The sequence below is a fragment of the Epinephelus moara genome, chromosome 16, assembly GCF_006386435.1.
Source record: "Epinephelus moara isolate mb chromosome 16, YSFRI_EMoa_1.0, whole genome shotgun sequence".
In the NCBI taxonomy this organism is placed as follows: domain Eukaryota; kingdom Metazoa; phylum Chordata; class Actinopteri; order Perciformes; family Serranidae; genus Epinephelus; species Epinephelus moara.
The window spans coordinates 31,072,829-31,085,276 of record NC_065521.1 but is presented as its reverse complement, the minus strand read 5'-3'; the positions used below and the strand labels follow the sequence as shown (position 1 = coordinate 31,085,276).

Genomic DNA, 12,448 nt, shown 5'->3' with positions numbered 1-12,448 from the left:
GAAAAAGACGGTGTATATGGGACTTAACATTCATCAGCAGGGCAGAAACAGGACTCTACATGAACAATGTTGCTCCTCATCTGCTGGATATGTAAATAAGAAAAATCACAGTATGGCAAAAAAAAAAAAAAAACGCTCGGCTGAATTAAAATCAGTTGGTATCTCAAAAAAGCAAAATGGGACTAAAAGCCACTTAAACCACCCAGTCTCACTCCGTGAAAAAAATCCGGTGCTTGGGCAGTGACTTGCTGTATCAGACACTGACAAAAAAAAGCAACATCGGCATGATATGTGGCCGGTCGCCATTATACTGTTACCGCTCAGTGAGGTTAAGTTTAGGCAACTAAAGTTACATAAGTTAGGTTTACAAAGTGATTCATGGTTGGGTGTCATTATGTTACGTACATAACGTAAAGTTACATAGGTTAGGTTTCGAAAAAGAAACATGGTTGTACGTTTTCACGTAACCTACTTAATGTAATGCATTAACGTAAAGTTATGTAGGTTAGGTTTAAGAAAGCAACATTACGTTTAGTAAAAGAGCATGGCTAGGTGACGTCACCCTAGGTACTTAGCGTAAAGTTAGGTATGTTAAGTTTTAAAAAGTAAAGTTACATAGGTTAGGTTTAAGAAAAGAAACATGGTTGGTTGTGGTCACGCTACATACTTAACATAAATTTATGTAGGTTGCGTTACATTGGTTAGATTTAGGAGGACAAACTTGGTTGGGTGTTGTCACGTTACATACTTTAAGTAAAGTTAGATAGGTTAGGTTTAGGAAAGTAAAGTTACATAGGTTAGGTTTAGGACAGTAAAGTTATATAGGTTAGGTTTAGATAAGTTAGGGTTAGGGTTATTTTGGGTTTAGTTATGTGGGTTAGGTTTAGAAAAAAAACATGGTGACTACATACCTTAGAATAACTCAAAGCTCACTTGGTTTCACACAGGACATGAACACCGGTCTCCTGGGGGAAAGTCCTATGTTTGCTTGACCCATCCACCTGCCTAGTGCGTCTCCTTAACCTTTAATGCTACTTAGTTTTTTTTCTCCCATTGGCACATTGGTCACGTGATCTTAGTGTTCCCAGTAACATGGGTTATATGCTAATTCTGGCGCGTTACTTTTTGTAGGTATACTCATGAACAGTGCATGACAACAGCCTGGTTTGGTTTTGTTAGCAACCTGGATGTGTGGGTCATCACAGAGGATTACAGTGAGTCAGCTTTTGTATTGACAGAAGAAGAAAACATGATGTGTGATGGAATATTTCCAACAAGAGCACCATAGATAAATGGATATCAGTGAAATGTCACAGCTTTGTAAACTCAGGTATCATCAAACTTTCCTCAGTTTAAATCTACCTTGAATACTTCCTGTTCTTCCGCTTTATTCATGTCCAACAAGCTGCCTATCTTCTTTGTGTTTTTTCTGTTAAATGTGCTCCTTTCACTGAGTAACATGGTTGATTATAGACTAAAATGCCCCATTATCCTTATAAACTATCTCTTTTCCCTGTTGTGACCCACTCTGTAACCGACATCCAGCTTCCATTAACTGACCAATGTCAGCACACTTCTCTTTCCCCACATTATTCATCGTTCCTCCTTCATCTTCCTGTCACTTACATCTTCTGACAGCTTTCTCGTATGTCTTGTAGTAATTACAGTGCAGCTTGAAGAACGTGTGATGTTCAAAATATGAGGGAGGCCGCGAACATGTTGTAGTCTGCAGCTGGTTTCAGTCAGTGAGGATAAATTCTCTCTGAACATCTGCCAAAACTCAGAGATCATCTAACCAGAGATGAGCACACAGTTCACTGTGACATAATGTCAAGTATACAAATACTAATGGTTTGAAAACAAGCTTTCCTGTCATCCATTAAATGCCAGTTGTGTTTTTGGCCATGCTATCTTTATCACTAGGCAGGTGGTGTGGATTAGGGATGCTCTCTAAACTTCAGTATGATTACACAAGAATATATAATCCACAAGCTTGTAGCTTTTTAGTCTTTAACAGCCACCTGTACATCCATCTTTTCCCTGATTGCCTCATCTTCTATACTGCTCTAATCTCCACCCTATTTTGTCCCATTGTCTCCTTTGCCCCGTTCGTCACAATCAATCCTTTTTATTCATTCAGCCTCCTCTCTTCAGCTGCCTGATGTTGCCTTCCTTGCTGATTGAAGTTTCACTGGAGCTCAGGGTCCTTTAAGTGATCCCCAAGCAATAACTGCATTTTATTGATGGAAATCTTACTCAGGGTCATTGGTGTGACATTGATACAACTGTTCCAGCTGAAGCTAAAGCATGGGTTAAAGTTAAATTTTCATTTTTTTAACCACAATCCCATTTAGAGATAATAACAATGATGATGATAATAATAATGATAATAATAATAATAATAATAACAATAAACTTTATTTGTATAGCTCCTTTTGCATGTACAATGCAGCTCAATGCGCTCTTCATCAAATTGTATAGTTGAAAATAAAAAAAACAGAATCAAATTAAGTAAAAGGTGGCAAATTAAACATTAGAATACAATGACAAGGATGGAATAATAGGAATAACATTTTGAATATAATTAAAGAAAGATAGATTTTCTGTAAGATTCGAAGCAAGATTTAAAAAGTTTGTCTTCAAATGTTTTTTCAGGAATTAATTGAGGTTGCATGTTAGATTTATTGAATAAGATTTCAAGGTTTTGGTGCATAATAAGAACAGGCTGCCTGTTCACAGTTATTCGTCTTAACTTTTGGGATATTAAATACCACAGCTTTCGATGACCTAAGGCAGTAGAGTTTTAAAATACTTTCTAAAAGAGCTTGGAAGCTAATGTAAAGTGTGCAATGTGCTCTCTATTACGTTTTTTATATACTCTCATAGTTGCATTTTGTATGAGATTGAATCTTTTCAATTATTTCTTTATTTTTTTATTCCAGTCCAGTCAGCATTGCAGTTGTTGAGATGAGTGAACACAAAAGCATGAATCATTCTCTTTGCATCAGGAAGAGGAATGTACTCTATGATTTGATTTTTATAATATTTCTGAGGTGGAGTCTCTGTTTTAGGATCAGCACCAACAACTGTAGTTTTGGTCTTAATTAAATTTCAAACATAAATAGGCCAATCTGAAATCTTTTTTGTGCTACATACAGTTATGCATCATCCACGTGGCCTTGAAAATTTATACTGTGGTGTTGAAGAATTTGGCTGAGAAGAAGCATGTATTTAAAAAAAGGAGTTGACCAAGTATTGAACCCTGTGGAACACCATGTAATGTGATTTCAAACATGCTCATCAATAGTTAAAAAGTAATCTGGTCTCACTCCCAACTCATCAAATACAAACGCTTCGTCAGTGGCATTCAGTGTCAGATGCACAGGGGCACCCTTTAGTGACAGTATGAAATGCACTGGGCAGCGGCATTTGTTGACGCTCTGAGCAACTACAGTGTTACAAAGGGCAAAAAGATGGGGTTGGGTCAAACAAAAGCTGGACTTTCAACCAGGAGACAACTGTTAGTGTCCCGTGAGAAACCAAAAGTTAATAGAGCTATTTTAATAACAATGTGATCTGCTAGTATGTGTAGCATACTATACTATTAACATATGTCACATAACGTATGTCATATGTCACATGACGTTATATTATGTTTGTAAAAAACATACGTATTCTAAGCCAAACCATGATATTTTCTTCTAAACCTTACCACATGCATTTGTTGTCTAACCCTAAGGAAGTAAACTAAGTTCTTAAGTTTTTGCCTACATTCTTAGGGTGCTTTCAGACCTAGAGTTGTCTTGCTTTGGTCTGAATCAGGGACTAATTTTGTTACAAAGTTGCATAATTTCCTAGAGTTGGTTCGTGTTCTCACGACAGCATTTACAAGCAGACCAGATCGAATGCCTTGTGGAGAAAGCTGCTCTTGATTGGTCAGAATTTCCATGTGGGAAAAATCCAGGAAGTAAAAAAATCATTGAAGAAGAGTACACTTGCAAGATAAATGTGACATTTTCTAATGTCACAATGGAGGGACAACTACACAGGTTGATTTTAGCGCTGCTCATCGTGGACTATATTGCTGTCATTGTTCATTTTAGTCAAACCATACAGTTTGAAAACGAGGCGCGGCTCCAACTAGAAAACAATGTTTTGATGCATTGGATGTGCTGAATGTGCATATTAAGGCAGTACAGGAGGAGGTGCACATTAATAATCGTCCAGGACTGTAACATGTTCATGTTTAACTCAAACAATGTGTCATGTGACTGCAGTTGGTTCAGATCCAGGTCGGAACACATTTTCACCACAAACGAACCGCACCAGAGTTCGTTTGTAACCGGACCAAGACCACCTCTTCAAGAAGGTCTTGGTCTGTTTGTTTTGGTGCGCACCTGAGTGAGATTGCTGTGTGAAAGCACACTTAGTTTATTTTGAAAAAGGCTGTATGCATTTAATGAGTGGAAACTGTTCCTGTGAAAACTGAGGTTTATTTTGCAGAGAGACAATGCATGCAACAAGTGTAAATTGACACACTGTCCCTGAATGTCCAAAACTGACGCAAGGGAGTAGCCTACCTAGCGCGCCATATTTTTGTGTGTAGGGCCACTGACCAGGCATCAGTATTTGATGAGTTGGGAGTTCAGATGTGTTGGTTAAATAGGTATGGAACCACTTTAGGGCCTTTTCAGAGATATCAACATGTTTCAAATTATCAGCACAGTGTGATTTATTGTATCAAACCTGATGTTTAAATCAAGGAGATCACTGTAAATCCATTCAGAGCATCCAAAGTCTTGTCTTTTCCATTTAGTTTTGTCATTTAGATTAAGATTCAATTAAAAAAAAAAAATAGAAAATACTCCCTCATGCACTTATCCAAGAGACCAAATGTGTGCAAGCACCAAGGCAGGTCAACCAGTCTGTGTGGTATCAGTGAGAAGCTCGTGTTTTAAGTTCAAAGAGTTACACAAGTGCAGCCTGCAGCCCTTCCACAGATAATGGGCCATGACCACACAGGAAAATATAAAAGAGAGAAGGAGGGTCAGGGAAAACAACAAAAGAGGGATGAATGCACAGAAATGAAATGGAATCTTATCTTTCATCTAAAAAGAACATCAAAGGAGATGCTTAATCTCAGGAGGCAGTACTTTGTCATCTGATGTGCATCCCCTCTGTATCTCAATCCCTCTCCATCCCTCTCTCATGATGAGATGGATGATGATGAACATGCGTGAGGGAGGGAGGGAGGAAGGGAGGGATAATACCTCCTGAATACATGATGAATGTAGTCATTGGGCTTAAACTGACTGGGGGGCGAGTGGCGCACAGAGACCGAGAGCGTGCATGTGAGTGACACCGAGTGCCATCATCAACTCTCCCCTGCAGTCTCTCTCAGTCTCTCCATCCTCCTCCTGAAGAGGGACACATGGCATCACGCAACAAACAAGACAAGTAAAAGAGAGGATGAAATGCATCTTTTTTTTTCTTTTTTTTTAAACTGAGCTACCAGAGGCAAGACAAAAGAGGCAAGTGAGACGCAAAAGTAAAGAAGCATCTTGTGGTTGGCTCCAGCAAGCCAGGCATCCAGCTTTTTTTTTTTTTTACAAAGCAACAACATCAGGAGCCGTGCTCAGTGTGCACAGCCTGAGGAGGAGAGAGGATGCTGAACAACATGACGGACTGCGAGGAGGGAGAGGGGGGACCCAACAGCCAGGGTGAGTGACGAAACCTGCTACTAACTGATGAGGGAGAGGAGTGCGCGGCAGTGTGTGGATGTGGGTGCGTCAATTCGTGTGCGAGTGGGTGCTGCATTTGCAGGCGCACACGTGTGAGTTAGGGAAAGTTAAGGAAGAGAGATTATGTAATTTCAGGGAGATAAGTGTTAGTTTGCATCTGCCTGTGTGTGTGAAGAGATAAAAGACACAGTGATAGAGAGAGGAAACTGTCAGCTCTGGTTGTTCATGTGAGGTTTATCTGACACAAATATTAATGTTCCACATGTTGAGAGAGTGGAAACAACAAGTGGATGCGCTCAGGTCAAGCATCCATCCGCTCCATGGCGCATCAACTTGGCTCTTACACCCTGGAGTTGCATGTGTCAGACTTTATCCTCTTCTTTCAAATTGAGCTGTTCATGGTCAGGTGGATGGATGAATTTGTCATGTTGGTGCAGTAGATGTATTTCAGATGTTGCCCCCCAGAGGTTCACCCTGTGCCTGTGGATTCATACATCCATGTCAAACACTTTTAGCACTTTACTACAAAAAAGGTTTCCAGCAGACTGAGTGCAGCTCCTGCTGAGCATCTGGGGAAACCAGCCTTTCACTCTCAAACTCATTCATGTCTGTCCATCAAGAACATCTCGCCTGGGGCAATATCTGCATTTCATAATGGTGTGTTTATGTGACTCTGAGTGTATGTGTGTGTGCGTGTGTGTGTGTACATATGTATATGAATACATATGTATACAGTCTACATGTGCCCAATATGACCTTGCTGGCACATTTCCATATACATTGTAATATCTTTGGCAGAACCACCTTTTTTTTTTTAACAAATTCTTTTAGTTTTCATTGGTTATTACTAGAGCTGCAGCAATTAATTGATTACCTAGTCAACAGAATATTAATTTGCTGCTATTTTGATAAGCGATTAATTGTTTCAGTATTTTTTCAAGCAAAAGTATTCTCTGGTTTCAGCTTCTCAAATGATATTCGACTGGTTGACTGACACAACAAGCAAACAGGAGCCATCACTGTGGATGCTTTTGTCATTATTTTTAATAATTTTGTTCACTAAACAATAATTTATTTAAATGAGAAACAAATTGGCAGATTAATTGATGACAAAAATAAATGTTAGTTGCAGCTCTACTTACTACAAATTTGACTTTTTAGTTGTGTTTATGTACACACTCAACTTCTCAACTCTGAAATCCATCAGTGTTGTATGGCAGGATTAATTATATACCACTGATACAAATATATGTTTTTTCCCAAATACAAAAAGCCACTGAGCTGTTGTCTGCTTCACCAACTTGTTCTCATTTCCAGGTCCGGCTTGGTCACGCCCCTTGGCGTCTCATAGTGACGCAACGGGCATCCCTTACGCCATTGGTTCCCAACTGATGGGTCTCGGTCCAAAAGTGGGTCGTGGGTCCATTCTGAATGGGCTGCAAGTGACTTGCAAACATGTCAAGTTTGTAAACACACACTTAATTTTGAAGTACAGTGATTTCTGGCACAGAGCTTTTATTTTGAAGTGCCATTTCCTGCTGTAGAGTGAGTGACTAACAGACGGCTACTTGACAGAGACAGCAAACTACCTCGACCACATGGCCAAATAAATGCAAGTATGACAATGAATATATTAAACTGTGTGGACCTTGAACTAATGACTAAGGAGAGATCTGGACCCCGTGGCTGGACCAGTTGGGAACTGCTGCCTTAAGCGCATCTATGTGACGCACAGCTGAAACACACTGTACCATGCGGTTAACGCTGTGAAATGGTCACCATTAGGTCTAAGTAACAAAACTAGCTGGTAAGGTTTAGAAAAAAATATCATGTTTTGTTATTTAACATGACGTAATAACGTGCCATGACTGATTAAAGTGCTTGACATCCGTATTTAAGTTGCATAATGTTATGTTCAAACAACACGAACATTTGGTTTCATATGGGACACCAACTGTGGTCTCCTGGGTGAAAGTCTGGTTTTGTTTGACCCATCAACCTAATATGTAGACTTCGCTCTTTTTACTACATCAGTTGCTCTCAGCGTCAAGTATTGCCAGGGTTGGGTTTACATTGAAGTTAGTTGAACACATGGTGCGTCTCATTAAAGCGCTGAAGGGTGACTTTGGTGTAGATATCACACGCTGACAGGTGTGACAGAGTGGCCGTTTTTGATGCTCTGGGAATGAGAATGGGCTGCTGTCACATATTTTTGTTAATGTAAAGTTGTTACTGTGTGTTGATTGTTTCCTTTAAATTCTGACACTTCACCTCACACACATATTGCTCCTAATATTTTTGTAGTTTCCATATTTTTAATACAAAATAACACTTATACACTGCTCCTGTTATTTCACCTTCCTTGAGTATTTCTCAATAAAAACGTTCATTTCACTGGAAACAGTAATTTGCTCCTACGTGTCTGTGAGGGATACAGTTGATTTAAAAATCAGTGAGATCCACTGTGGTATTACAGAGATCTTGACAGGTTTTGGCTCATTGGCTTGATTGTTTCACAGAATGGGATCAATTTCAGAATCCACACATGTGCAGCCAACACTAATGTGCATGAGGAAGAGAAAATCGTTTCTCCCACTGGAGGAAATTATTCTGTTTTATCGACTGACTGATTTGGCATCCTCCCCTGAAGTCTGTTGTTTTAAAGTATTAAGACAGAAAATTGGACACAAGGGCAATTACGTTTTATTGAGTGGAAATTCAGTCTGCTGTGACCCTCCTCCATTCACTTAGAGGTTAACTTAAATAACAGCTTTGACACATTCACATTTCTCAAAGAGAAATATATAGAAACTAGTAGGAGACGCACACACACCAGTGCTGCGTGGGTTTATGCTAATATATATCTGGTAATGAAACAAACAAAGCATGGCTAATCATCCTGCATAGTTGTCCACCTACCTCGTGATAATTACTGAGTAGATTTAATTATTATATGTTACAAATGAGAGTTGTGAAGTTGCTCTTATTTTAGCTGTTCTGACCTGTCATAAAGCACAAGTGTTACTGTTTACATTAACAAAGTCATGATTGTGTAACAGACTATGTACCGTAAAAACCTAATTAAATGGCCAGTCCCTTTTACTTGCCCAGTAGAGCTTCCCATTCTGACACATAAACGCCTGTCTCAGTTAGACGCCTGGTCTGGTGGCCAAGCACTTCAGTTTTATAGAAGTTCTTCGGATGTATAAAAGCAGGTTGTTGGCTACCTCAGGGAAGGGAAGCAGGGAAACTATGCCGATATTGAGCCAGCTGTCTGACATCACAGTGTGTGCAGATGAACAGTGTTTGGCTTCGCCCTGAGCTCCCCGCCTGTCCGGTGGCGGAGGTCCAATGGTGGAGGTCCGGGTGCTAGCAGCAGCACGGGGGTGAAGCCAAACACTGTTCATCTGCACTCACTGTGATGCCACACAGCTGGTTCAATATCAGCAAAGTTTCCCTTTATATTCATTGTCTTGTGTGGCGATCAGCAGTGATGTGGTGGTTCACTTTTACACTGTGATCTGTAGCCTATAGTTCGGCTTTAGCTTCTAACTATCTTTGTCTTTTTAACCTGTTGTTGCTGCTGAGTCAGTTTGACATCCTGGATATATCCTTCAAACTGCTTCTGCTGTCTGCTTCTCTCTGGAATCACTGCTTCATTTTTCCAAAAATATGATAATATGTCTTCAGGGAGTGCAGTTAGTTACAGTGTGGGCTTCACGCTTACTCTGGCAGCTTGTCGGACTACCACAAAGGGGCGGGGCTTAGTGAAAGTCAATTGACAAAATGTAGCTAGTGTCACAGTGGCGCAAGGAAAGAAGAGTCAGCGTCAGCGTGGCTCAATATAATAGTTAACAAGCAACATCTACTTTAATTTAGTTATCATTATCTACCATTAGGAGCACAAACTAATAATTAACATGCTTTGTCTTCCATGAAAGTCTATGTGACACCAAACTCACTTGAACTCTACAGAACATGTAAACATATTTGAGCCAAGTGAAAAGTACATTTAAAGGAAAACTTCACCCGCATAATTATCTTAATTGCATGTCAGTTACATACCTTGTGTTACAGGTACATGAATTCGGGAAGAAAACTTTTGCTAATGACAAAAAAGACTAAAAGTGAATTGATGAATAACAACAGTAAAACTCATGTTTGTTTATAGTTTATTTACTCTATTAATCCCCCTGAGGGGAAATTCAATGTTTTCACTCTTGCTTGTCAATTACACACAGGTCCGAAAGACACACACATGCACAAATAGGACCTATACATGCACAAAGTGGAGAGATGTCAGAGTGAGGGGGCTGCCCTTGGTCAGGTGCCCCGAGCGGTTGGGGGGTTCGGTGCCTTGCTCAAGGGCACCTCAGCAGTGCCCAGGAGGTGAACTGGCACCTCTCCAGCCACCAGTCCACGCTCCATATTTGGTCCGGACGGGGACTCGATCAGGCGACCCTCTGGTTCCCAACCCAAGTCCCTATGGACTGAGCTACTGCCACCCTGAGACCTGTTTCTGCAAAAGTGTTTTAAACAGTAAAGGTTTAGCTAAAATGCTTCTGTTGGGGAGGCGCTGAGCATATGACTATATAAATGAGACTTGGATTATACGGCATGAGTGGTGTGACAGTTTGTTAACAGATGTTTTGATGTAGTATTTCTGTTGTTATGACTTAAATTCATCAAGAATGTTGTCAGTTGTTGGATTCTTCATACACCATCTAGGCATGTGGGAATAATAATAATAATTCAACATAACACAGGGTGAGTAACTGATATACAACTGGGTGGTGAAGTATTCCCCTAAGCAACACTGACACTGCAGGATTCCATTGTTAGTGTAAATGTGCCTGGGGTACCTCCAACTTTGAGACCTCAGAGAAGAGATAAGAGGCGTCTACAATCACAGTAGCTGCTCTTTGATGCTGTACTCAGGCCCAGTGCTTTGAGCTACATGCTCATGCTCACAGTGACAGTGCTAACATGCTGATGTTTAGCAGCATGTCTGCTGTCCTAGTTTGGCTTCTTAATATGCTAACTTTTGCTGATAGTAAGCACTAAATACAATATACAGCTGAGGCCGATCATACCATTTCTTTCACAGGTATTAAGACATAAATTACATGCACGGTTGCGTGACACAGACACTGTATATGCCAGGAATTTCAACTCCTTGTGTGCATGATACTCCACATCAGAGGGACAGCGACCTTTTGCTTTTTAAAGGTCATGATTTGAGCTACACCATTACACCACAGGGGTGAATGATGAGGTGGCGTTCATGGTACACTGGGGTGTGATCACGACCACACAGAACAAGAGTGTACTAATGACTACAAACGCCATCTCATTATATTCCTGCCTGTTTTAACAGAGCAGACGGATTTATGGCTGCACGGCACGCAGTCCACTGGCAATAAAAACTGAGGATTTCTAATCATAACGCTCAGCAGGAGTGATTGTGTGGTGAAAAGAGAATTTGTCAGATGGTTTATTCCCGTTGGGTTTGCTCCTAAAATCATATGTTTCTGTCTACACGCCACTTAGCTCTGTGTGATCCATAAATTACATTTTAATATTCAGTAAACATAGATCTTTTCATATATGTTCTGTGCTGGTTTTTGGGACTCTACATCGACGTCCAGATGGGACCAGCTCAAAGTCTGAGTGTAAAGGATGTGAGCTATTGGCAATTCTGTGTTTGGCCTTCCTGCATACAGCACTGTCGAGTACATTGCTGAGAATGTTGACAATCTTGGAGGGCTTGTTTTTGCTCTTTGCACTCAGGCTGCTGTACCATGCTGTAATGTTAAATGATAAAATGCTTTCAACCACACTTCTGTATGCTTTTTCAAGTATGTGTTGGCTGACACTGAAGCTCTATAGCTTCCTGATTAAAATGAGGCGCTGATTGGCTCTCTTCAAAATGCTCTCTGAGTTTTCATTAAAAGTTAGTGTCTAATTCAATAACTGTGCCCAAGTATTTTTTCTACAGGCTGGTTATTGAGTACGACAGGGGGGATATGACTGGTGCCATTTGGTTTTGTTCTGAAACCAGTCCTGAATAACAGTGACCTGGCTAAATTACGCCTCTTTATACATGGTATTATCTTTCAGGAGGAGACCAACCAGAGTTCTTTTTATCCACATATTTAAACAGCTTGTCATTATTGCTGTGGTCAGTCATTTCATTTGTATACACACTGTAGAGTAACCATTAAGAATTAATTTGCATTTTGCACAACATGCAGTCAAGGCTTAAAGAACTGAGGCCTACCAGGGCTATGTGTGAGAGCTTCCTCACATTTAACCAATTAAATTTGAGAATGTATAATCAATAAAAGGCATCCCTTTGCTAGAAGTACCAGTCAACTTTTTTTTTCTTTGAGAGGTAATGTAAATTTAGGTAATTGCTGCTCTTGTCAGCAGTCACATCATCAATAAATACAAGAGAACCAGTTCCACTGGCAGCCATACATGGCCATGACATAACAGTACCTCCACCATGCTTCACTGATGAGGTGGCGTGCTTTGGATCATGAGCAGTTCCTTCCCTTATTCCTTCTCTTCTCTTCCCATCATTCTGGTAGTTGATCTTTGTTTTATCTGTCCATAGTATGCTGTTCCACAACTGCACAGGCTTTTTAGATGGTTTTTGACAAACTCTAATCTGGCCTTCCATTTTCAAGGCTAACCAATGGTTT

General features: G+C 40.2%; 1 protein-coding gene across 1 annotated transcript in view; it reads left to right on the top strand.

The window, feature by feature from the left end:
• The first annotated feature begins 5,451 nt into the window (after positions 1–5,451).
• LOC126403067 (solute carrier family 12 member 5-like) overlaps positions 5,452–12,448 on the top strand; it is a 63,733-nt gene continuing 56,736 nt past the window's right edge. The window contains exon 1 of the mRNA XM_050065485.1: positions 5,452–5,720. Coding sequence (XP_049921442.1) covers positions 5,666–5,720 — 55 coding nt within the window. The 5' untranslated portion in view covers positions 5,452–5,665. The remainder of the gene's footprint in view (positions 5,721–12,448) is intronic.